This window comes from Mesoplodon bidens, assembly GCF_964165515.1.
Source record: "Mesoplodon bidens genome assembly, chromosome: 9".
NCBI classification, from domain to species: domain Eukaryota; kingdom Metazoa; phylum Chordata; class Mammalia; order Artiodactyla; family Ziphiidae; genus Mesoplodon; species Mesoplodon bidens.
In genome coordinates, this window is record NC_138166.1 from 61,231,965 (window position 1) to 61,255,682 (window position 23,718).

Genomic DNA, 23,718 nt, shown 5'->3' on the forward strand with positions numbered 1-23,718 from the left:
CCTCAGGCTTTTCTGAGAGACAAGCACCAGAGACATAGGGCACCCTGCAGGCAGATATTTCCCATTCCAGAGCTCATGTGCTGGTGGGGAGAGGAAATCACGGACCCTCGTGCACACAGGGACACAGAAGCACCCCTCAGACGTGGCAGGTCCACGTGGAGGTGCATCGTTGTGGCTGGGCTCTTGAACTTGGACTCTATCACTTAACCCGGCTGGGGACCTTGAGCAGGGCATTCACCCCTCTGTCCCCCATTTCCTAGTCTGTAGTCTGTCAAATGGGAATGTGGCATGGTGACTGTGGGGAACCAGGTGGAAGCTGCAGATGGAAGTCCCTTAGCGAGACTGGGCATGTCTTAATGGTCAGTGGGAAGTGTTAGCTGATGTTATCGCCATCATCACTCGCACAGAGAGGCCCGGGTGACCGCCTCTCCATGGGGAGGGGTCTGAGGGGAAGGGGTTCTGGGGAGTCTGTCCTTTGAATGTGAGTCTGGTGGTCTCTCCAGGCCTGTTCCTGTCTTTGGTGGAGGCTTCGTGGACTCCTAAAGAAGGTTGGTGGCTGATGAGTCCACACGGACCCTGGGAGGGGCCTGGAGCCAGACTGACCCTCTACCCCAACCCTGGGGGTGTCACGGGAAGCAGGGTGGCAGGCTGAGGGGCGCTGAGTTGGGCTGGGCAGGGAGAGATGGCGGGGCTGGGCTCCAGGCCGGTGATGTACTGAGAACCACCCGTGGACCGCTGAGCCCTGGGTTGGGGCCTTGGTTTGAGGAGGAGGGTGGGGCTCCTGAGGAGATTAGAGAGTCTGAGACACGTGTGGGCGGCCATGCTCGGGCCCCTTGAGACCTGGGTCTCAGCTTCGTCCTTCACCTGCCTAAGGCTCCAGCCAGTGTCCTTCCAGAAGCGGAGAGTCTCCAAGCTCCACTTCACTACAGAATCCTGCCTGCCGCTCTCCCTAATGTGTGTGTGAGAGGCAGCGGCCAAGTCTTTCACACCTGGAAGTCCAGCAACCTGGGCTGTGCCTGGAGGGGAAGGAGCTTTTGCAAGAGGCGGCGGAGGGAGGTAGTGGCATTGTATCGGGGTGCCAGGGCCCCATCTCTGCCTCCCCGCCCAGGACCAGAGGAGGCAGGGTCTGGCTGCACTGGCACCCCTGCCTCGCCTCCCCCCAACTTCCCCTCCGGGGCGGGGCCTGTTAGCCACACCTCCCACCTCCAGAATCTCCAGCCAGCCCAGCAGGAGGGTGGCAGTTGAACTCTTCGATCCTGACAGCGTGGGGACTGGGTGTGACCCAGGGCAGGATGGGAAGTGCTGAAAGCAAGAGGCACAGTATGAATGGTGGGACGTCAGGCGAGGTGGCAGCCTGCTGATTCAGCCCAGTTTCTAATTCATTCCTATAGAAACCAACTTAATCACTTCCTCCACTCACATACTCCTTTCATTCAGTCGTTTATTTAAAGTTGACGGAACAGCTACTCTGGGTCAGGTACCATGGCAGGATTACTTCTTTTCAACCACAAAAAAAGGTAAAATGAATCAGCAGTAAAATAAAATTTTCTTAAGATAAACTTTCCTTCAGACTCTATGCCTCTCTCTGGCAATTGCACAATGAATGTGTTATTTACCCCTGCTTCTTAATGGTTCATTAAGGCAGGCCTTTTTAGCATCTCCATTCACAAAGCTGGATTAGTGAGGCTTGCCTTAAATACTTAGAAAGCTGAAGGTGGCGTTTTTTCATTTTATTTCTTGGTTCTCAGGGCTGAATCTCATGCTCATTGTAATAATTGTTGCTCTGCAGGCTATTGGAGAGACAGGAACGTTGATCGCTCTCCTCCTTACACACGCCTCTGATATTTCTCTTTAACTGTGTCCTGTTCTCGAGGGAATCATAGACGTCTCCAGTGTCTGGTCCAGCCCCAGCTTGTAGTTCTCATGCCTCTGGCGCCCCCAGCAGAGCCTCTCTCCAGAGTCTGGGAGTGGGAAAGAGGAGGAAATCATCCTCAGGGCCCAGAGAGAGCAGACCTGACTTTAGCCCCCTTGCTCACCTCTGTGTTCTCTCTCTCTCTCTCTCTGTCTTTCTGTCTGTCTGTCTGTCTCTCTCTGTTTCAGTCTGGGAGACGGAAACCATCGGTAAGAGGAACCTTGGAGAGGACAGACTGCTGATCATCTGTCCATCTGTCCATCCGGCAGGAGCCTGGCTCTGACTGCTGGGAGTGGGTTGGGGGGTGGAATGAGAGGCTCATCAGGGGCTGGGTTCATCCCACCTCCCCCCCACCCCCTCCCTCCTTGGCCATCTGGAGGTGGGGGAGACACAGGAAGATGGAAGATGGAGCTCCCGGTCTCAGGGTGCTCATGAGCTTGTTCGGGAAGTTGACACTCATTCACCTGTGGAGGGGTTAGCAAACAAGGCCACCCGTGTGCATAGGCATGTGCATATGTACACATACAGGCCTGATTGTGTGAGTGAGCCCACATGTGGAGTTGGAATGTATGGCCACTCCAGAGTAGAAGAGACCTAACCAGGTGGCATTCAGGCAGAATGACAATGATGTCAGGGGAGACTTCCTGGAGGAGGTGGCATGTCAGCTGAACCCTGAAAACAGAATTTTGAGAAGTAGAGGGGAAATTGGGGTTCACTGCTAACAGGAGATTCAGCCTAAAGAAAGGGTGGAGGTGGGAATAAAGAGTCAGGAGAGAAAGAGAAAAAATGTCTGAGGAGGAAGTCTTTGGAGTTCTGGGTTCCCCTTGATGGGAGTGGTTTGTGGGCTGAGATCGAGGGTTGAGCACCAAAGAAAAAAATGCAAGCCCAGGACCCATATTGCTATTCTTTGCCCTTTTCTTAAAAAGACCTGGTTAATTAACTTATTTACAAAACAGAAATAGACTCACAGACATAGAAAACAAACTTATGGTTACCAAAGGGGATAGCGGAGGTGGGGGCGGAGATAAATTAAGAGTTTGGCATTAACATATACACACTACTTTATATAAAATAGATAAACAACAAGCGCCTACAAAAAAGAGGAAAGGCCCAGTTACCCTCTTCCAGTCCTCTCCCACTCCAGAGGCCCTCCCATCCTCCCGACAATGTCCCATTTCCACTCCCTGTGGTCCAGTGCGGAGAACTGAGTCATGGGCCACCATTAGCATCATAGAAATACAAAGCAAATGAGATGGCATTGGAAGGTGCAGTGTGTCAGACAGGTGTGTGTGGCTTCTCTGTGTGATGCAGCCTCTTGGCCAAGATCCCACCTTCCCCCAGCCCCCATCCTTCAGGCCAGGGGCAGCCTTGGCCTTCCACGGTGCAGAGTAAGCAGTGGATAGCTCTGGCAAGCTGATGGCCAGGTATCCCGACTCATGCTCACGCCTGTTTTGCAGGAGAGTTTGGTTTTGCTGACAGTAACTCCTTGGATCTCTCAGGTAAGGGATGAGCTGGGGTTTACTGTGGGCTGGCTGGAGGGAGGGCATCTGCTAACCCGTGAACTTGGGGAACCCCTCCTTCCAGGCCAGTCTATGCCTCTCTCTGGCTGTGTGATCTTTGGCAGCTCGCTTTCCTTCTCTGATAAAGCTGTGGATTTTCCCCATGGAAATTTGCATGCAAGTGCTCAGACAGACCACTGTGCATACAATTTCAGGGAAGCACACATCTCAGTAAAGAGCTCCTTGTTTAAGTGGTCTCCGATAGCGTTGAACTCCCATATGTAGAACAGTGGTTCTCATACTTTAAAAGTCACCTAGTGGGCTTGTTAAAGCAGATTCCTGGACCTCACTCCCAGAGTCTGATTTAGCAGGCCTGGGTGGGGCCTGAGAATGTGCATTTCTAGCCAGTCTCCCAGGTGATGCTGATGTCCTGGTCTGGGGAGGGCACCCACTTTGAGAACCCCTGCCCTAAGATTCTGTGCTCCTACAAAGTTGCTGGGGCAAAACAGCCTAGTGAAGTAGGTGCAGCCACTGCAGGGTGTTGACAATCTGGAAAGTACTACATCTTCCGGAGATTTCTATCAGAACAGTAGAGTGGCAGATTCATGGAATAGTTCTGAACAAAAAGGTTTATACTTTTCTGAGCCCACACTGTATTATAAAAAGAGAAAGAAGGAAAATAAAAGAAAGGAAATGGCTTGTATCTCCAGGATACTTTTTTAAAAAAATGTTTTTCAAAGCGACTTCCCTTTCCTCTTCCCACCACCCTGATGTGGGCAAAGCAGAGGGGAGACCCAGGGAAGGGGAGGGCTTGGCCAAGGCCGTAGTCCCCTAGGACGTGTAGACTTTCTGAAAGAAACGTTCAGAGAGACTTGGAAAGAGGTTGCCAGTAGCAGCCTGAAACAGATTTGCTGGAAGAAGGAACAATTTGGCATCAAACTGTGGGACAGAAGTGAGCCCTTCTCTCCCTGGGCCTGCCAGATGTCCTTTTTGTCCTGGGTCATAAGACTCAGAATCTGAGCAGCAATGGAGACCAGTCTCCCCGCTCTGGGCAGAGCTCTCTATGGCAGGAGAGCCCACCCTCCGCTGCTTCCCAGAGTCCCAGGAAGTGCGTTTCTGACTCCTGGCTAAAAATAACTGGCCTTCGATCTTCCAACTCAACCAGCAGGACACGAGGTTGGAAAAGTGTAGGGGTCCCCTTTCTTAGCCTCTAACCTTGCCTCCTTCCTGAGTGCCCCAGAGGTGGCCTTGGCCACAGAGGGGGGATTCTTCCAACAACATGGGTGTTGGAGCCTCTTCTATGCAGATGTCTCTTGTATACGGTTTTCTGGCCCCTGAATCCTGAAAGGAAGAGCCAACCCCAGGTGTCCTAACACACCAGGTAAACTCCCAGGAAGCCAGTCTTGGAAGGGGGGTCAGCCTGGGGCCACACTCAGGGGCTGGGCTGGAGGCAGGGGATGGCTGTTGCCTTCTCCCCTACCCCAGACATCCGTGGTTCACCTTTAGACAATCAGGAGCGGGGAAGGTGAAATGAGCAATCATTAAAGGCCAGAAGGCACCCAGGCGGGGTGAAAACCAGACTGGACTCCACTCTGCAGCCAGCAGATGACTCCTGCCCGCTCTGGTGTCCTGCAAAATTGCCTTTAAAGTTGAGCAAAAGAAAATTAAAGTATATTAGTGACAGGAAACAGACCTCTAAACCTGAAAAGGCAAAGTCTCTTTTTTTCTAAACCTAAATATGTATCTTAATAAGATCTGATGCTAGGTTAATGGAGGTCTGGTCCTTGTTAATTAAGCAAGCCACGTGTCCCCTTGACATGGGATATTGCAGCTGCTGGACGAGAACTCCTGCTGCACCGCCACCTGAGGTGATTTCTGGGCCAGAATCTTTGGGCCTAGAATCTGCATTTGTGATCCCAGGTCATTCTTCTGCTCACTGAAGTTTGGCAAGTGCCAACCCAGGGCCTAGGGCAGGGGCTCAGGCATTTCCCTAGGGGCAAGGAGGCTGGATTCGTTCTGGCTCAGTCCCCTCACCCTTGTTTAGAGATCAGCTTGCACCTTGTCCTCCTAACCCTCCTCATCCTTTGTATAAGGGTAAAAGCAATTACTGCTTTCCCTTGGACAGTGGAGGATCTCACGAACCTTCAGCTGCCACGCTTCTCAGATGGGCATGTGGATTTCCAGGAATTCCCGCTTAAGAAGTAATTTCGATTAAGAATTTTGGAGCCCTTTTAAATCATTTCTGTGGCTCGCTGAGTTTTTGTTCTGCTGCAGACATGAGGGTGGTGAGCCGGAACTGCACAGAGGATGGATGGTCGGAGCCGTTCCCTCATTATTTCGATGCTTGTGGGTTTGATGAGTACGAGTCTGAGACCGGGGACCAGGTGAGTGTCTGCTCCTCCCCTGGAGGTGGAGGGATGAGGCTGAGGAGGTGGGTGGAAGGGTGTGTCTGCCAGAGGCCTTGGCTTCTGATGGACGTACAGAAGCTCCGGTCCCCAGGCAGCATTCATGAGCACCTGCTGCGTATAGCCTTCTGCATGAGAGGGCAGGACTTTCATTTGCTCATTCTGGGCTGAGAAACAACTGGTTTGCTGTTTGAGCTCCTCCGGCCCCCAGCCCGCGTCCTCCACCTCTGTAGCTACTCTTTTAGGATACACAGCCTTTCTGTGGCCCGGCCATTGAAGGGTTAATGTGGGCCCAGCAGGGGGGCCTCCCGGCTCCTCCCCCAGGATGAGGCTGGGCCCGCTTCTGGCTGGTCTGTGCTCCTGCACTCTGCCAGCACTCAGCTTTTGCACAGTGTGGACCCTGCAGAGGGAGGAGGTGGCTGGGGGGGGGGCGGTCCTGGGGGCTGGGGGTGCCGGGGGTGGGTGGAGGAACTGAGGGGGGCGTGGAGGAGAGGTCATCGACAAGAGAAGAGAGGAGGGAGGAGCTGGGCAGCAGGCCCTGGCCTGGGAGATCGGATGCAGTTCCGGGGGCCGGGGGCAGGCCCCATGTGGAGCCCTGCGTGTCCTGTTCTCTGCTCCAGGATTATTACTACCTGTCGGTGAAGGCCCTGTACACAGTTGGCTACAGCACGTCCCTCGTCACCCTCACCACTGCCATGGTCATCCTGTGTCGTTTCCGGTGAGACCCTGGGCAGCATTCGAGCGAGCGCATTCCACCCCAGCTCAGAGCCCTTGCTCCATCCCTCCCACCTCCCACTCCTTCCCTGGATGTCAGCTCTGGAAGTCCCTTGGAAGGCATTTCCCCCACCTCTAGGATAAGAGATGGGAAACTGGATCCCAGAGAGGGCAACTGACTTGTCCAGGGTCACACAGCAAGGAAGACCCTGGACAGGAGGCCTGCGTTCCTCACTTTATCTTCCTGGTCTAGATAAAGAGAGGTCACAGGAGGGAGTAGGTCACGGAGTAGTGGGGCCAGGGGGCAGGGGCCTGGGAGTGAGCGAGGGTTTAGAGTCTAGGTGGGAAGAAGGGGCTGGTCTAGGTGGGGGACCGCCTTGAGACAAAGCCGTGGAGTGGGCCCAAAGCAGACCCCGAGATGGAGGGTGGAAGGCTGTGGAATTCCTTACTTCAAAGCCTTTTGCTTCCCTGGCCGCTGGTGTAGGAAGCTGCACTGCACCCGAAACTTCATCCATATGAACCTCTTTGTGTCGTTCATGCTGAGGGCCATCTCCGTCTTCATCAAAGACTGGATCCTCTACGCTGAGCAGGACGGCAACCACTGCTTCATCTCCACTGTGAGTGCGCGGAGCCCTGCCAGGACTGGCCCTCCCTGCGATGCCCTGCCATCCAGGTGTTTTCCTGCAGGTTAAGGCATCGACCCCAGTGAGCACGGAAACCCAGGAATGACCATGCGGTTACTAGCAGCCAGTGAGACCCCAGCGTGACTTCACTTCCTGTCCCTTGGCCTCTGTGTGTCCTCGGCAGAGCAGTTGAGGAGGGTCGGGTGGAATTGTCAAGTCCCACGAGACTAGGCTCAGAGAGAGGGCTGGCTTGGCCGCGGGTCGCGGGTTGTTTAACCCAAGATGGAGCCAAGGGGCTGATTGGCTGGGGTTCCCTCCAGACCACCTCCCCGGTTCTGATACATTTGGAGATAAGCAGAAAAGATAGGCTTTGTTGGGGCAGGATGGAAAGAACAGCCCAGAGCACAAGACCTTGACCTGAAAGGGCTCACTTGGAGGGGGATCTATGAGATTTCCGGGGGGCCACGGGTGTTCCCCTAACCTATGTGATGCCTGAAACCTTTATTTTACCAAGGAGGCTCCTGCAGGGTCCTCCTTATTCGCCTCTCCTGTGGGGACTGGGGACAGGACGGGAAAGTCAGGGAGAATGAGCCTGGGGAGAAAAGGGGGTTCCATGTTTCCTGACCTGTGCAGAGCTGCCTCCATGGTGACTTCGACTCAGACTCATAGGATGCTGCAGTTTTAAACTCTGAATCCAGGAATGTTGAGTCTTTCAGACCCACGGGGTGTTTAAGCCCGAGCATGCTTCAGCTGAAGGGCCCTCAGGATCCTCTCTGGTCCTGCTGGGCTGGATTTTCAGGGTTCGGTGGGGACTCGTGCCACCCTCCCCCTCCTCACTGTCCCTGCAGGTGGAATGCAAGGCTGTGATGGTTTTCTTCCACTACTGTGTCGTATCCAACTACTTCTGGCTGTTCATTGAGGGCCTGTACCTCTTCACCCTGCTGGTGGAGACCTTCTTCCCCGAGAGGAGATACTTCTACTGGTACATCATCATTGGCTGGGGTAGGTCACTGGCTGTCACCCAGACAGGTTCAGGCCTCATGGCCAGGGATATCCTTGGTCCTGCCATCCGGGAATGTCAGGTCAGAGGAGAGAGGCACTGCCCTGCCTCGCAGCTGACGGCACACTCCCGGTTCTTGGATCCTTTCTTGCTCTTCTCATAGAAAGCCCACTGTCTGATGGAGGGGATATGCTCAAGAGTCCTCCTGAGAGGCGCGGTCGCCCAGGGTTTGGGAGAGACATGGACCCCCAGGAGGCCTGGGTGTGAGGGACAGTTAGGGTCCCCAGGACTCCAGGTCTGAGACGGAGACATGCCCCATGGGTTGGGACCCCACCTCTGAGGGGTTCATTGGCCCCCAGAAGCCCCAAGTCTGAGGGGGACACCGGGCCTATTGGTTTTCCAGTTATCACGGGGCTCCTTTTCTTGCACTCCAGGGACCCCAACTGTGTGTGTGTCCGTGTGGGCTGTGCTGAGGCTCTACTTCGATGACACAGGGTGAGTACATGCCCGAGAGCCAGGGCCGGAGCCCCAAGGGGGCTCTTACAGATGATTGTCAGCGGCTGTCCTGATTTCCCATTAACTGTCTCAGGCAAACCATCCAATGCCGGGCATGGCTTCACCCCCAGCCCTGGGCAGTGACTGCCCTGACCCCACTGCGGGTGGACCCACCCAGCCACATCTCAGCCAGGACTCAGTGAGGGAATGTGCAAGGTTTCAAGAGTCCTGCTCTGCTTCTGGGCCCAACACTGAGTGGCTGGTCTCCTTTTAGGGAGGGGAGGAGGAATATCGAGGGTGAGGTCGCATCCTCCAGAGCCCGAGGTCTGAAGGGGGAACATGGCCCTTGCCCAGGAGCCCATTGGTGCCCTCACTCCTGGGCTCCAGTCCCTGCCGTGACAGGGGAGCAGAGGGAAGGACCAAGGCACTTGAACCAGGGCTGGGCTTGGGTGTACAGCCCGCCTGAGAGCTCTCCTTCCAGCCAGCCCCTCCTCAGAGCTGCAGGAGGGGCTTGGCTGGAAGGAGATGATGATGCCCTTCCATCCCTTCCAGCCAGCCAGGAGAGATGATGCCCCCAAGCATCATCTCTCTTCTTTCTGTCTGTCTTGCAGCTGCTGGGATATGAATGACAACACGGCTCTGTGGTGGGTGATCAAAGCCCCTGTGATTGGCTCCATAATGGTGAGTGTCCTTGGGACCAGAAGCAGGGAAGAAACAGAGGCCTGGGCTGAAAGGCAGGGGAGGAGGAGAAATAAAGAGGTCACCACACAAACCAACCTCCCGTGGCTGTGTTATATTCTGCAAAAAGGACGCACAAGTTATTTAGCTTTTCCGCTAGTGTGGGACATCTATCTTTATCCCATTTTCCCTCATTATGAAAGATGCTACTAGGAACGGTTGTGTGCATAGTTTTGAAAACGTGTGAATATTTCTTTAGAATTAACCCCTAGAAGTAGAATTGCTGGGTCACAAAGGGTATTCCCATATCATTGTCTGCACTTGGAATTTCAGTCATTTAAATTTTTGCACAGCCTTGTGGAAGATAATGGTAACTTATTGTTTTAATGTGCATTTCTCCATATTGCTAGCGCAGTAGAGCATTTTTTCAAACATTTATTGACAATTTGTTTTTATTCTGACAATTTGTTTTTATTCTGGTTATTATCTATTCTTTGCTCATTTTTCTAGTCCAGTTGTTACCCTTCTTACTGTTCGATAGATAGTAATGCTTCATCTGTTATACATGTTGTAAGTATACTGCTAAGATTGCATAATTTTATGTAGTCAAGCCGTCAGGCTTTCTCATCATGAATTCTGAGCCTTATTTCTTGTTTATGGAAGTCTTTCCCAACCTTAAGATATAAAAGTATTCTTAATTGTTTTATAACAGTTTTGTAGATTGCATCATTACAAGTATGTCTTTACTCCATCTGAAATGTTATTTCTCTGTCTGATCTGAAATGATATCTAACCTTATTTTTTTTCCAGTGGGTGGACATCCACCCTCTCAGTTCTTTTTATTGAATAGGTCCTTCTTTCTCCATTATGTAGAAATGCCACTTTATCGTTAACAATCAGTGTACTCTACTTGTATTTAGTTCCAGACTTCCTACTCCATGTTACTAATCTATTGGGCTGTTCCTGTGGCAAGTTACTGGAAACTGGCAGCATGTTTTGATATCTGGTGTGCTCATATCCCCTTCCTTACTTTTTTCCCCTTCCAAATTTTCTCGCACATTTACTTTTTCAGATGGACTTTCAAGTTTGTCAAGTTGCAAAAAAAAGGCTGGTTGAGATTTTTATAGGAACACCATTGAATTTATAAACAAATTTGGAGAAGTGGTTTTCTTAAAATATTGAGTCTTCCTTTCCAAGAATATGGCATGATTCTCCATTTATTCAGTCTTTCTCATAGAGTCATTTTTGATAGTTTTTTTTAGTTGTCTTGTTAGGTTTCCCTTTATGGTGTCTTTCCGTTTGTGCTTGTCTTGTGTCTAGGAATCATTCTTTCGTTATATTTGCTAGTGGGTGTATTGGTGCTGGGACTTAGGGAAGCTATTAGTTTTTGTGTTTTTTTTTCTTTTCTTGGTTACCTTTTGAAGCTCTTTTATTGGTTCTTATCCATTTTCAGTTGGTTCTCATGGAAAATTACTTGATCTATAAATGGAAATACTTTTTACTTTTCATTTCCAACATTTATACTGTTTATTCCTTGGTTTCTTTGAGGATGGTGTTTGCTATAGTTTTGGGCAGTTACCTTCACTGAATTAGGAAAGTTTCTATTCCTGGCTTGTTTTAGTGTTTATTTTTTATTTTATTTATTTATTTTTTTGCGGTATGCGGGCCTCTCACTGTTGTGGCCTCTCCCGTTGCGGAGCACAGGCTGCGGACGCGCAGGCTCAACGGCCATGGCTCACGGGCCCAGCCGCTCCGCGGCATGTGGGATCCTCCCGGACCGGGGCACGAACCCGTGTCCCCTGCATCGGCAGGCGGACTCTCAACCACTGCACCACCAGGGAAGCCCTAGTGTTTATTTTTTAAAAGTCAGGAATAGGTGTTGAATTTTATCACATGTGTTTTGGAGACATTAATTGATCATTCCCTTAGTGATGGACATTTATAATATTCCAGTTTATCTTCATGATGAGCAACGTTGTGGTGGATATATTTGTGCATACTCTTGAGTTATGTGTGAATATGCTTTAGAGTAAATCCCAGGAGTGGAATTTCTGGGACAAAGGATGTATACATTTAACATTTTCATGGATATCAAATTGCCCTCCACAGGCAGAGTACGAAAGTGCTCATTTCTTACGTTTTTGTTGATGTTTCCATTACTGAACTATTCACCAGTCTTATGTGGGATAAAGGTAGTTCGTTGTTTTAATCTGTTAATGTAACAAATATAAATATTAGTAGATCTTTTTTGCATTCCTGACATAAAACCTTTATGGCCGTGATCTGTTTGTTCTTTTAATGCACTGCTAAATTCTGTTTGTTAATATTTTGTTTATAGTTTTTACGTTGTTCTTTGTAAGTTCTCTGGTTTTAGGTGTGTGTGTGCGTGTGCATCTGTGCATGCGCACACACTTTCTATCCTTGTCTAGGTTTTGTACTAGGGTTTTGTTAGCCTCATAGGTAATTTGGGAGGTTTTCTTTTTATTTGCTTTTAAATAATGAAGTAGTATGTAAATTACATCTTCCCTAAAGGTATTATGAAACTGGCCAGTAAAATTATCTGGGCTGGTGCCTTTTAATGCATATGTCTTTGAGTACTTTTAAAATTTCTCCTGAGGTCATTGCTCTGTTCTGATTTTCTACATCTTGATTTGATTTTATTAATTTATATTTTCCCATTTTGTTTGATTATTTTTCCTCGTGATGATTTAAAATATTCTATACATCTGTTGTCCTCTTTCTCATCCCTAAATGTGTTTAATTGCATTTTCTCCTTTTGGACTAACACGTGCAGTTAACAGTATTTACTGTGCTAAATTCTGGGTACTGATTAGACATTGAGCATGCATTAGAAAGCAGGACTGACAGAACCCTGCCCTCTGGAGGATGCTTTACCATTCTACTTGATCTGTGAAAACAAGCAGAGCAAAACCAAAAAATTTTATTTTTATCGATCAAGTCTACGTTTTTTTTTGTATTTCTTTAACGAATTTTTATCTTTAACTTCTTTCTTGTATAACTTAAACTTGTGATACTCTTTCCCTAGATTTTGATTTGAATGGTTAATTATTTTATTTTCAATATTTATTATTTTGTATTAAGTTAGTGTTAGGCTCTACATTTTCTCCTTGAGCGCTGCTTTGCTACAGCCAGATGTTGCTGTGTAGTCGCCTTGTTTCTTTTTATTTGCTCCCCTCCCTCTTCCTTTCTCACCATACACACAGCTTCCCACTTTGTTTAGAGAGCTTTTGTCTGAAGGTAAACACTATTGCTATTCCCAGGCAGTCCTTTAATTAATAGTGCTTATGGTTGTCCGTTCTGGTTTTCCATATTCAGTGACTCTGGACTTGGAGTTTCTCCAGAGGACAGCTCTCACCTCTGCGATAGCCTCTTCTCTGGTTGGCATTGTAGTTTTTCCATCACCCTGGCACTGTTTGCTCTTTCTTTTCCGGAAATTGCTCCCTTTCCTGGCTCACTCATGATAATCTTTGCTATTTTTCAGTACTCTTATGGAATTCTTCTTCATCTCTCTCTTCTGTCATTTCAGTGATATGGAGGGAGGCTGGGGGGTGAATGAGTGTTCTCATGCTGCCATCTTAAGATTATAAGCCTAGATGGGATCTTGACTGGATGGGAGGGAGGGCCCTGTTGGGGGAATAACAGACAGTGCAGAGTCAGGGGTGTGGAAAGTCTTTGCTCAGAATCATTTTCATCTGGTTTTTCTTTGCTTCTCAGGTTAACTTTGTGCTCTTCATCGGCATCATTGTCATCCTCGTGCAGAAACTTCAGTCTCCAGACATGGGAGGCAATGAGTCCAGCATCTACTTGTAAGTACCATTAGGTGAATGCCATGGTCAAGTCCAACAGCTTTATGGGCCCTGCACACAGGATACAGGAGGAGAAGGCCTGGGTGTCGCTGACGGGGTATCCTAGCATGGGCATTGGCAAGAATTCTTTTGGGTTAAAGTACCTTTAAAATATAGTTGCCCACCTCTCCTTCAGCCATCTTCCATCTCACCCTTCTTGCTTTGTGGTCAGGAGCATGACCAGCTGGGTGTGTGTGCTGTGGAGGCACTTCCGGCCCCGGGGAGGCAGCTTGGTCCCCTGTGATCGGCTGGAGGGGCCAGATAGGCACAGGGAATCTGGGGACAGTCTCTGGCGTGGAAGCCGTATGCGTTGCGTCTTCAGTTTAAGAAGAGAGCAGGTTAGAAGGAACTGAAGTGCTCTCATGGCACCAGAGGGGGCTGGTCCAGCCTCCATCAGAGGCTGCAACCTGGGGCTCAGAACCTTGATGGCTGCCCAGTGGACAAGTGGGACAGCAGAGAGACTCCAGCAGAGGGCTCCTCCACACTGCCATTCTCCCGGAGAGAGGGGGAGGCAGGAACTGCTCAGGGGCCAGTGCCAGGTCCTTCCCTCAGGCTCCTTGAGGCTTCCCCAGGTCAGTGGATGTTGCCCTTGGTCTCTGTTCAGCCTGGGTACCTCTCCTGTGATAGCCCTTCCGCTGGGGGCAGGGATTAGCCTAGGGCCTGACTCCATCAGGCTTGTTTCTTCCTGCGTGTAGGATGATTACATTGACCGCCCCTCCCCTCCTTCTTTTGGCTCTCCATTTATTGCCCTTTATTTTTTCATGTTTTGGCAAATGTTTACCAACCTTTGCTTATATGTGTATGTTATGTAGCTGAAAATTGTTCATCCACATAAGTCATAAACTCTTGGAGGCCCTGCCCTGATGGGCTGGTAGGGCCAGCTCTCTGCAAGTAACTGCCCTGGAGAGATCATTCCTGCCTTCGTCTCCAGGAGCCACAAAACAGGGCCCCGCCGCTCCCCTCACCTTTTCTGGTCCAGGGTCAGAAACCACGTCCTTACGTCTGGCCTGCTTATCCTGCTTGAGGGTGGCTTGGTTCCCACGCTAGCAGTCATCTCGGACCTCTGAAGCTGGTGGGCAGCAAAGTCGGCCTTGTCTCTCCTTTGAGCTCTAAGCAACCATGGCTCCCCCAGCTCCCGCCCCACCTTGCTTCCTGGTAGGATCTGTTTCTTCTTCTGAGGTCCCTGGGACCTCTCCTCTGGGGCCTCTCCTAGCTTCCCCTCGCTCTGCCTGTGCAGGGACACACATGGTGGCTCAGCTGCAGCCTGAGTAAGGACACTCTACTGACCCCTGGACATACTTTACCAGCTTGGACATCCCTCCCCAGGCAGCAAGAACCCCAGGGTCTGGAGGGAGGCAAGTGTGGAGCCAGGGTTTTCAAGATAAATTGTAGACTGGGAGCTGTAGAGTCTTGTCAGGCCTTCCTAATGCATATAGATAAGAACCATCTGTAATTAGTACAGGGTTTATACATTTAAGTACAAACGTTTAAAGAACCAGCTGCAGGCATGCCTCGTTTTATCAGGCTTCACTTTACTGTGCTTCGCAGATATTGCTTTTATTACAGATTAAAGGTTTGTGACAACCCTGTGTTGAACAAGTCTGTCAGCCCCATTTTTCCAATAGCATTTGCTCACTTCGTGTCTCTGCATCACATTTTGGTAATTCTCGCAATGTTTCAAACTTTTTCATTATTATAGTTGTGGCGATCTGTGATCAGTGATCTTTGTTACTACTATGACTCACTGAAGGCTCAGATGATTAACATTTTTTAGCAATTAAGTGTTTTCAGATTAAGGTGTGTACATTTTTTTTTAGACATTATGCTATTGCACACTTCACAGACTACAGGATAGTGTAAACATAACCCTTATATGCACTGGGAAACCACAAAATTGATGTGAGTTGCTTTATTGCGATATTCGCTTTATTATGATACTCGCTTTATTGCTGTGGTCTGGAACTGAACCCACGGTATCTCAGGGGTGTGGCTGTAGTTGGTTTATTTTTTATTTTTTTGGTTTACTTTTATCATGTAAAAAATCCCCCTCAAATCTCAGCAAATTTTTTTTTAGAGAAATCTAAACTTGTGCTCGTCTCAAGCTCCAAAGATTAAACCTCAGGTGGATGTGGTCCGCAAGCCAGGTGGGAGGGCTGACACAGGACAAGGGATCAGCTTGATCCCATTAAATGCAGCAACACGTTTGAGTATTTCCAGGGTCAAGGAGACCCTACTGGTGAAAGTGAGGGACATTCAAAGTGGCCGTGCCGCTAAGAACTGCAGAGCGTTTAAAAACACTTGCCATTCAGTACATGCACGTTTAATGCCCACACAGCAAATCTGGATTAAATATAATCCCCATTTTACAGCCAAAGGAACTATTTATCAGTGAAGTTAGATGAATCCAGCAGGAAAGAGTGAAGCCATAGCCACAATGCAGGCAGACCCTTGACTTCAAACTTGACTGCACCATCATTTCTACCCTCAAAGACTTAACAGACAAGAAGATAGTGTTAAACAAGGCTTCCTGGAAGAAGAGTCCCCAGTGGGGTCCAGCCTTGTAAAAAAACTGCCCCACCTGGAGTGCTTTGAGCTGGGAGGTGTCTGCTGCAGGTGGGGAGGGGGTTAGACAATGGGGGGGATTAAAAAAGGGGCATGACATGGTAGGAGAGGGAGATTTCGGGGCTGCGTCCGAGTCCCCTTGGGTCAACAGTTACGTGTTGGGCTGATATCCCTTCATATCTGCCCACAACAGCTTTCCGGTTTTTTCCTTTGTTTCCAGAACAAATTTAAGCCTGGGCATCCCTAAGAAAGCCCGAGAGGACCCCCTGCTTGTGCCCTCAGACCAGCATTCACTCCCCTTCCTGTAGGCTGGTTCCAGCGGCTCAGATGATAAGGGCTTGTCCTCCTCCATAGACCAAGATGGTGCTCCCGACCCAGCTGCAGAGGGACCTGTTGGGGGCTGGGGCTCCTGCAGCGGGACAGTGGCCCTGAGCCACCTCCATTCTCTCACTGGCTGGTAGAAGGAGTGGCTGGGCTCAGGACTTGGGCAGTGGCCAGGCATGGAGTGTGGGCCTGGGTCAGGGCTAAGCCTGCGCTTAGGCTTGACTTGGTTTGGAGCAGAGGGTTTGGGCTCAGCCCCATTCTGGGGTCAGGGTTAGCCTGCCTTGTCTTGGGGACCAGAGTTTACCTCTGTGAGAAGCCAACTGGTTGAGAAAAAGGAGGGTGAAGTTTCAGGGCAGACACTGATTGTGCTGAGAGCATCTCGGGCCTGACCCTGTAGGGAGCTGGCTTTATTCCCAGTGCTCTCCCTGCTGCAAGACGAGCATTGGGAGCTGCCTCTTGGGTCTGGGAGGGAAACCCCATCTGTATTTCCCTCAGACATCTCACAGAGCGGGTCCCCACGGCACCTTGGGGTAAAGGAAGGAGAACAGACACTGTGATGTATTGGGTTGGCCAAAAAGTTTGCTCAGGTTTTTCCGTAAGATGTTACCCGAACGAACCTTTTGGCCAACCCAATAGCATATAGCTCAGCAGGGCTGTGACCTACCCAGCGTCGGAGGGATGACATTCGCCTCTGAAGACACTCTTCCATGTCTAGGCAGAAGTGCAGCCGGGAAGCTCTCAGTCCAGGAACTCAGCCCACAGCCTAAGGCTCCCAGTTCACATGCGGCTCTATCTTCTCCTTCCAAAGCACTCTCTCCCTTGTCTGGAAGCACCCTATCCTGACAGCTCCTGTTAGGGATTGGCAGTAGGGAATGTTTGCCCCCATTTTGCAGATGGAGAAACTGAAGTCCAGAGAAGGAAAGTGGCAACACCTAAAATCAGCAAGTCAGTGGCCAAACAAAGCTTTGAGCTCAGGTGCCCCGACCCCCCAGGTTAGGCAAGGGGCACTGAGGGCTGGCTGGTCCTCAGTGGTGGGGGAGAAGGAGGGTGGGCAGGGAAACTCCAAGATCTGCTGAACTGGGCTGCTGGCTGGAGTACCAGTGTGGTGGGGAGTGCCTCCCTGGGGACTGGGCCGGGGCTCTGGGGGTACACCAGGAGGGACCCTATGGAGAATGTTTAGCTCAGGTCACAACATTCTGTGGGCCTGCCAAGTGTCCAGTGCTATGCCGACCACTAGGATCAGGGTGAAATAGACAGGGGTGCTGCCCACAAAGGGTTCCCCTGCAGGGGTCTCTGTCTAGCATCCTGGGGCTATAGCCCAGGCAGCCTTGCACGCAAAAGACATTGCAGCATTTGTGGAGTTTAGCTTGAGACCAAAGCAGGGTCAGAAGAAACCATGTGCTGCATCCCTGGGTTATAGATGGCAGTGTCGAGGCCTGGAAATGGCTTTGACCTTCCTGCAGACACACAGCAAAGCCTTGGCAGAGTCAGGTCTGGGAGCCAGGGCTCCCTGACTTCCAGATGTGGGTGTGAGCCGTGCATCTGCTGTGGGGTTCTCCAAGCAGCCTCCATCCGCTACCCTTGTCTGAGTTTCTTATCCTCCCTTGGATCCAAATGAGAACTGAGCTGATCAGCCAGCCTAGGTTTATCTCTTCCTCTTGATTGAATTTCTTTTCTATTTTTCACTAACAAGTGACTTTTCAGAGATTCTGACGTCATTCTTTCTCATGCCTGTCTCTGGCTTTTCTGCCATCCATTTTCCTTTTTGTTTCTTTTCATTGGATCCTTTTGAACAGTCATTAGAGGTTTGGGGAAAGGGAGTCTCAGAGGAGAACAGCCGAAGCTTTAGAGTTTGGGGGTGTAGGAAGTGACATTTGAGGTTTGGGCTCTCGGGCTCCTGGACCCTGATTTCTGTGGCCCACCCAGGCCAAGGGTGAGGGGTCAGGCCACTGGCTGTAGGAGAGAGTAGTCAACCTTTCAATCTGGGCAAGGTAGAGAAAAAATTTGAAGACTAGAATGGATGGCTTCCATTCCTGAATGCCCAATTAAGCTCTTCTAATTATTGAAGAAAACATACTTATATGTGTCCATCTGTCTCTTTGTACGTGTACAAAACAGACCTTTGACATTCATTGAGGCACATGAAAAACTTCTCAAATACATGACTTCCTCACAACAGTGTTCCTGGAATTTTGATTTGCAGGTGGAGCACCTAGGGATTTTGTTAAAAATGCAGATTCTAAGGCAGCAGGTCTGAGCCAGCCACTGAAATTCTGCATTTCTGAGAAGCTCTCAGGTGGTACCGATACTGCTGGTCTGGGTAGCAGAGCATCATAGCATCCCTCATCTGTATAATGGTTCACTAGTGCCCATCTCACAGTCTGGTGTGCATTGAAACATGTTGTTAATTAAACGAGAGAACCACAGACGTAACTGAGGCAAGGATGCTGGGTGGACCTCGGCTTGCCCCATCTTTGAAGGGTGTGATTCACATGTTCGCCTCAGCAAAATGACGTGTCACTACATGTCAGGGACCTTCAGACTGACTCTTAAAAGAGTGGGAGTCACAAATTACGAATCCACGAAGGCCAAAGGTCCGGCCTCTTTGTGCGTACCTGTTCTCATTTGCACCCGACCCCCTCAGGTTGATCCGTTCGCCAGCAGCTACTAGGAGCTCGGCCACACGGTGCCTGAGGAGGGGGTGTGAAATGGGCACCTCTTCTGCAGTCTGACGAGGTGACACAGCTCTTACTCCACTTCTTCCATGTGTGTCAGAGATGGAAACAAATGAGTTGTGCCAACCCAAGCACAAGCAGGACCGAGAGGGGCTAGAAGAGGTGGAAACTGAGCCTGGGGCCTCTCTGAGGAGGCGGAGCTCTGTGCCTCGCCCAGTGCCAGGTAGAGCTGGACGGGCACCCTGGGCCCACCTGTGGGCGGCTCCTTAAGGCGGCCCGTTTCTGCAGGCAGCGGGGCAGAGCCCGAAAGGTGCCCTCTCAGCCTTCAGCCCCTGCCCTCCGAACTTTTATCGAGAAGTCTAGCCCGCACTGTGCAGTAGAACTCTCGGCAGTGTTGGAAATGCCCCCGATCTGTGCTGTCCAGCCCAGGAACCACTAGCTACCTGTGGCTGTTGAGCCCTTGTAGTGTGGCTCAGGCAACCCAGGAAGTGGATTTTTCACTTAATTTTAACTTCCATGGTGGATGTGTAGTGTTTCATGGGTCTGCTCCATCCATCCTACCCCTGCTCCCCTTAGGCCCACACTGAGGTACCAGGGGGCTCAGTCAGAGGAAGGTGCAGGAAGTGGGGGGGGCGAAGACCAGTGGATGCTCCAGCTGGTTTTCACAAGCAAGTGCAGAAATGGCCTGATTCCAGGGCTGGGCCATCGTGAGGTCCATGGCGTGAGTTTCCAGCTGCCCATCTTGCTGAGGGATCTCCGTCAAGGCCATGCTCTGTGCCTGGAGCTGACTCTGGAGACAGTTGCTGGTCTCCTGCGTGAGCCCCAGTCAGGCCCCACCTTCCAAACACACGTGTTCCCCCCCTCCCGAACCCCACCACCTGTCGGTTTCCCAGTGTGAGGGCTCGCATGTGCCTGTGTGTCCGGGCACACACGTATATATGTAGAGGCGTGTATTTCTGTGTCCAGAGCTGACCACGTCTCGGCCCTTGGCTTCCTCCTTCTCCTCCACGTGACGCCCAGGCCCTGTCTCTCTCTACACCCTGGGCCTCTCTGCCCACCCTGGGAGCCGTGTCACCCTAAGTCCCACCTCAGTTTCTCGTTGCCCAGTGCCCGCAGCTGACAGAAATGCCCATCTTGTCACACCCAGCAGCTGCGTGCAGAAATGCTACTGCAGGCCACAGCGGGCTCAGCAGCACTCTTGCAAGATGTCAGAACTGTCCACCATTACTCTGTAAGTGTGCGTGGCGTGGCTGTGGCTGGGTGTTCTGGACGGGAGGGGGATGCATGCTGCTGTTGCCACCGCCCAGAGCTTGCATCCGCCCAGGCTGGAGGAGGGCAGGGAGCGAGCCTGCGCCTCCAGCCCCAAGCCCTTGCCCAGCTGTTGCATGTTGACATCTGTGTGTCTGAGTTCTCTGCAACCTCATGGCCTGGGGCAGGAGGGGAGGTTGCGGGCATGGGGCTGTGGCCACTGTGGAGCAGCTGGGGCGCGGCTGGTGCTGAGCAGGAAGCATCTTTGAAGCCTCTGCCGCTGCGGCTGTCGTGATGTGTGGTCTTCCGCAAATCCCCACGTCTCTGGGTTTCGATCTTTGCAACTGCCAAATTATTTCTCAGGGCCTTGAGCTTGAGTTCATGTAGACCATCCTCCTGCAGGGGGCGGGACCCTCACCCCATGCACCTCACTTCCACTGAGCGTGCTGAGTGGCTGACTCCCCACACAAACCTGTTAGGTCGGTACTTGTATTATCCTCATTTTACAGGTGAGGAAACTGAAGCACAGAGAGGTGAAATGACTCGCTCAAGGCCACACAGTTGGCAGGGTGAGGATTTGAACCCAGGGAGTCCTAAGCACTAGTCCCTGGGGCATCTCCTGCTGGAGCCTCAGCTCCAACTTGGACATCCCTTTAAGTGGGGGAGCCCAGTGGAATTTGGGGGGCTCTGACTGTTGGAGCTCTTCTTTGTATTCTTTAGGCCTCTTCTGCCCAGTGATGCCTCCTTGGGGCAGGAAGACAGAGGCTAAGGCCCTGTGCCACGGTCTCTCTGGGTTAATCAGATCATAGCGTTGAGTCTGTGACTCCCCAACGCGGGGTTACAAGGTTCACACCATATGTTCCCATTCCAAGGCCTCCGAAGGACAGAGGTCCTCGGACTCTGAGACCTAGTGACTTCCTCACCTGCCTCCACTGTCCCATCTACCAAGAGGAGTCATGGGGATGCCCTGGGTCCCTGGCAGAGGTCCCTGATTATTCCTGGGCTGCACTGGGGCCACAGGGGAGGGAAGGCGTTGCCCTTGGACTATACTGTGGGATGCCCTGCTGCATTCGCCACATCTGCCTGGGGCTGGGAAGGGCCTGAAAGGTGTTTCTCACATACCAAACCCGTCCCATCCACCACCACCACGAAAGCTGGAGAAGCTTGGCCTTTGGGTTTCCAGGGCACTTTTCAAACTTCAGGGGCAGATCCCTGGAAACAGATCCATTCTGGGGAGGGGAGGCAAGAAGGCAGGGACCGCGGCACATCCCAGGGCTGCCTTCCCTCCTCAGCTTCTTCAGTTAAGCTGCTTTTTTAAAGTAACCCCTTTAGGCAGGGTCACAGAGGCACCTGAAAGATGTCCACATGTCTGCGTTTCCAGGCCACTTTCCTCTTCTTTTTGGACTTTCATTCTCCAACCCACACTTCCTGCTGCCCTCAGGGTGCCTGGAGATGAGCATGAGCAGGACCTGGGCTCCCAGGTCATGCTCAGTGTCAAAGGCTCCAAGGTGTTCATCCCGGGCCCGTGTGGTTATCCCTTCATGGACGCGCGCTTTCCGAGTGTGAGCCCTGTGCATGGCATGTGCTGGCCAGGGCAGATGACAGTTAAGTGAGGTACCATGCCTGCCTTCAAAGAGCCACATCCGAGAGCGGACAGACAGATGAGAGGCTAGACCAATCCCAAACTCAGCTAGGCTCTGAGTGGGAGCCCATCAGATCCTGTTGGTGCCCGCTTTGGTCCAGGCACCCCCAGGTCCTGTAGAATGGGCAGTGTGTGAGCACGGGGAGGATTGGTGGGCACTGGGCACTCGAGGGGCTTTTTCCTTCCGGGACTGAGCCTTGGTCCACCTGAAGGTCTCCCCAGGCTGTTCCTTCCCCTTCCGCTGTGTCCCCTCCCCTGCTTTTCTTTCTTCCCCTTCCCCATCCTTTCCTTCTCAGTAGATGCTGGTAAGCCAAGGGCATCACTCAGACTCCATAGATTCTACTTCTGAAATCCGGAGGCCCCGCATTCAGTAGAACATTCTCTCCCAGAAAGGCTGGGATGGGAAAGAGGAAGGGAGGGGCACATGGTGTGACTGCCCCAAGTCAAACGGCCACCCCCGTACCTGGGCCGAGCTCTGCTAGGAGGGCCCAGGAGGCGGACTGCACCTGTAGGGCGGGGCTGGCTCTTCCAGGAGATCCAAAGGGAGCCAGTCTGCTGGGGTGGGCAGAGACGGGGTCCCCCCTCTTGGAGACCCTCTGGGAGCCGCCCTGCCCCCGGAGCAGGACCCACAAGAGCACATGTTGCCATGCCTACTCTTGATGTTTTCCCGTGGCTTCTGTACCCCACCCTCTCAGACAAGAGCCCCACCCCACTGGGCCTAGGAGCCAGTTGCAGTCAGAGGAACCTCAGAAGAGCTGGCCTCAGGGAGTACTGAGGTCCCTTGGGCCGTTTCTCCCTTGCCCATTCTACTCCCACCTGAGCAGACAGCCTTCACGCCCCCAACTCAGTTTCCCAGGTGGCACGTTCCTCCTGCTAGATGGTGATTGTTTATGCTCGGAGTCAGTAAATCCTTCCTAGGACCCCTCCCAAGTCTCTCCTTCTGTGGTCTACCCAGCGTTCCGCACCCGCCTCCCTGTCATCAGCGCGTCTCCATCACTCTCCACGAGCATGCCTGGCTCACCCCAGACTCAGGAAAGCCGACTGTCTCTGTGGTCCCCTAGGGGCTGCTCTTTCCAGGCACAGGGAGCTTCTTTGCAGAGCAGGAGAATGCTTGTTTTGCTTGAGGACACACGTCATGTTGTCCTTCCAAATCGCACCCCAGGGTTTTGCCCTGACTTCACTTTTCCCAAAGGTTTCGCACCTCCCAAAAAGGGTCTGTGTAAATCACATACTCACATGTGCACGTTTAGTGGTTCTACAGGATACCGGCATGGCCTAGAGGGATGGGTGCCCTGCAGACAGGGGTGTGTCTCCCCAGCACTTCCCAGGGAGTTCTGGAAGCCTGGGCTCTGTTGGCTGCCATCTCCCCCAGGCCCCATGCACCGGGAGAGAATCCTGAGGGAGCCCGTGGATAGGGGCCCCAGCTCCGGGGGAGAGTAGGGGCTGGGCCTGGGCTTCTCTGCCCTCCGTGGCTCTGGCCCCAAGCCCTGGCAGCCCCCGGAGCAGGTGTTTTGCTCTTTCCCCACAGACGGCTCGCCCGGTCCACCCTGCTGCTCATCCCGCTATTTGGAATCCACTACACAGTCTTTGCTTTCTCCCCCGAGGACGTCAGCAAGAGGGAGAGACTTGTGTTTGAGCTGGGGCTGGGCTCCTTCCAGGTAGGCGTGGTATGTGTGGAGGGCAGAACTCATGGGGAGCCAGGGCCCTGGCCTCTACCTTGTTGGTGGTTCTATGTCTTTAACCTATTCTAGGTTCCACCTCTGGAATAATAGTTCTAGATTAGAAGGGAGCTGGGGGAGCCCTTTCTACTGTCCACCCTCTAGGCTCCCACGAGAAGACATGCTGATATTTTCATGTTGCTGCTGCGTCTGGGTGTCCTGAGCCAGGCCTCCCTTGGGCAATCAAAGGCGGCAGCTCCCCGGCCCTCACCATCGGCCCCAGGGGTGGGCAGAGCGGCCTCAAGAGACCTCTCTGTCCACTTCTGGCTTCAGCCTGTAGAACATGCACCCCGTGAGTGCTGGAGCTTTGTCTTACCCAAGTAAGACAGATCCCCAGCACAGGATCCGGTCACAGGG

The 23,718-nt window shown here is 51.8% G+C and overlaps 1 protein-coding gene across 4 annotated transcripts in view; it reads left to right on the plus strand.

Annotated features, from left to right (window-relative positions):
* ADCYAP1R1 (ADCYAP receptor type I) overlaps positions 1-23,718 on the plus strand; it is a 40,132-nt gene that overhangs the window by 12,744 nt on the left and 3,670 nt on the right. The window contains exons 4-14 of one of the 4 annotated variants that reach the window (XM_081243960.1): positions 2,101-2,121; positions 3,370-3,411; positions 5,686-5,795; positions 6,437-6,534; positions 7,015-7,147; positions 8,002-8,155; positions 8,588-8,648; positions 9,260-9,329; positions 13,062-13,153; positions 19,901-19,984; positions 23,172-23,301. In XM_081243960.1, the coding sequence (XP_081100086.1) occupies positions 2,101-2,121; positions 3,370-3,411; positions 5,686-5,795; positions 6,437-6,534; positions 7,015-7,147; positions 8,002-8,155; positions 8,588-8,648; positions 9,260-9,329; positions 13,062-13,153; positions 19,901-19,984; positions 23,172-23,301 (995 nt within the window). The remainder of the gene's footprint in view (positions 1-2,100; positions 2,122-3,369; positions 3,412-5,685; positions 5,796-6,436; positions 6,535-7,014; positions 7,148-8,001; positions 8,156-8,587; positions 8,649-9,259; positions 9,330-13,061; positions 13,154-19,900; positions 19,985-23,171; positions 23,302-23,718) is intronic. The other 3 variants (XM_081243961.1, XM_081243962.1, XM_081243963.1) reach the window with 3 other exon arrangements.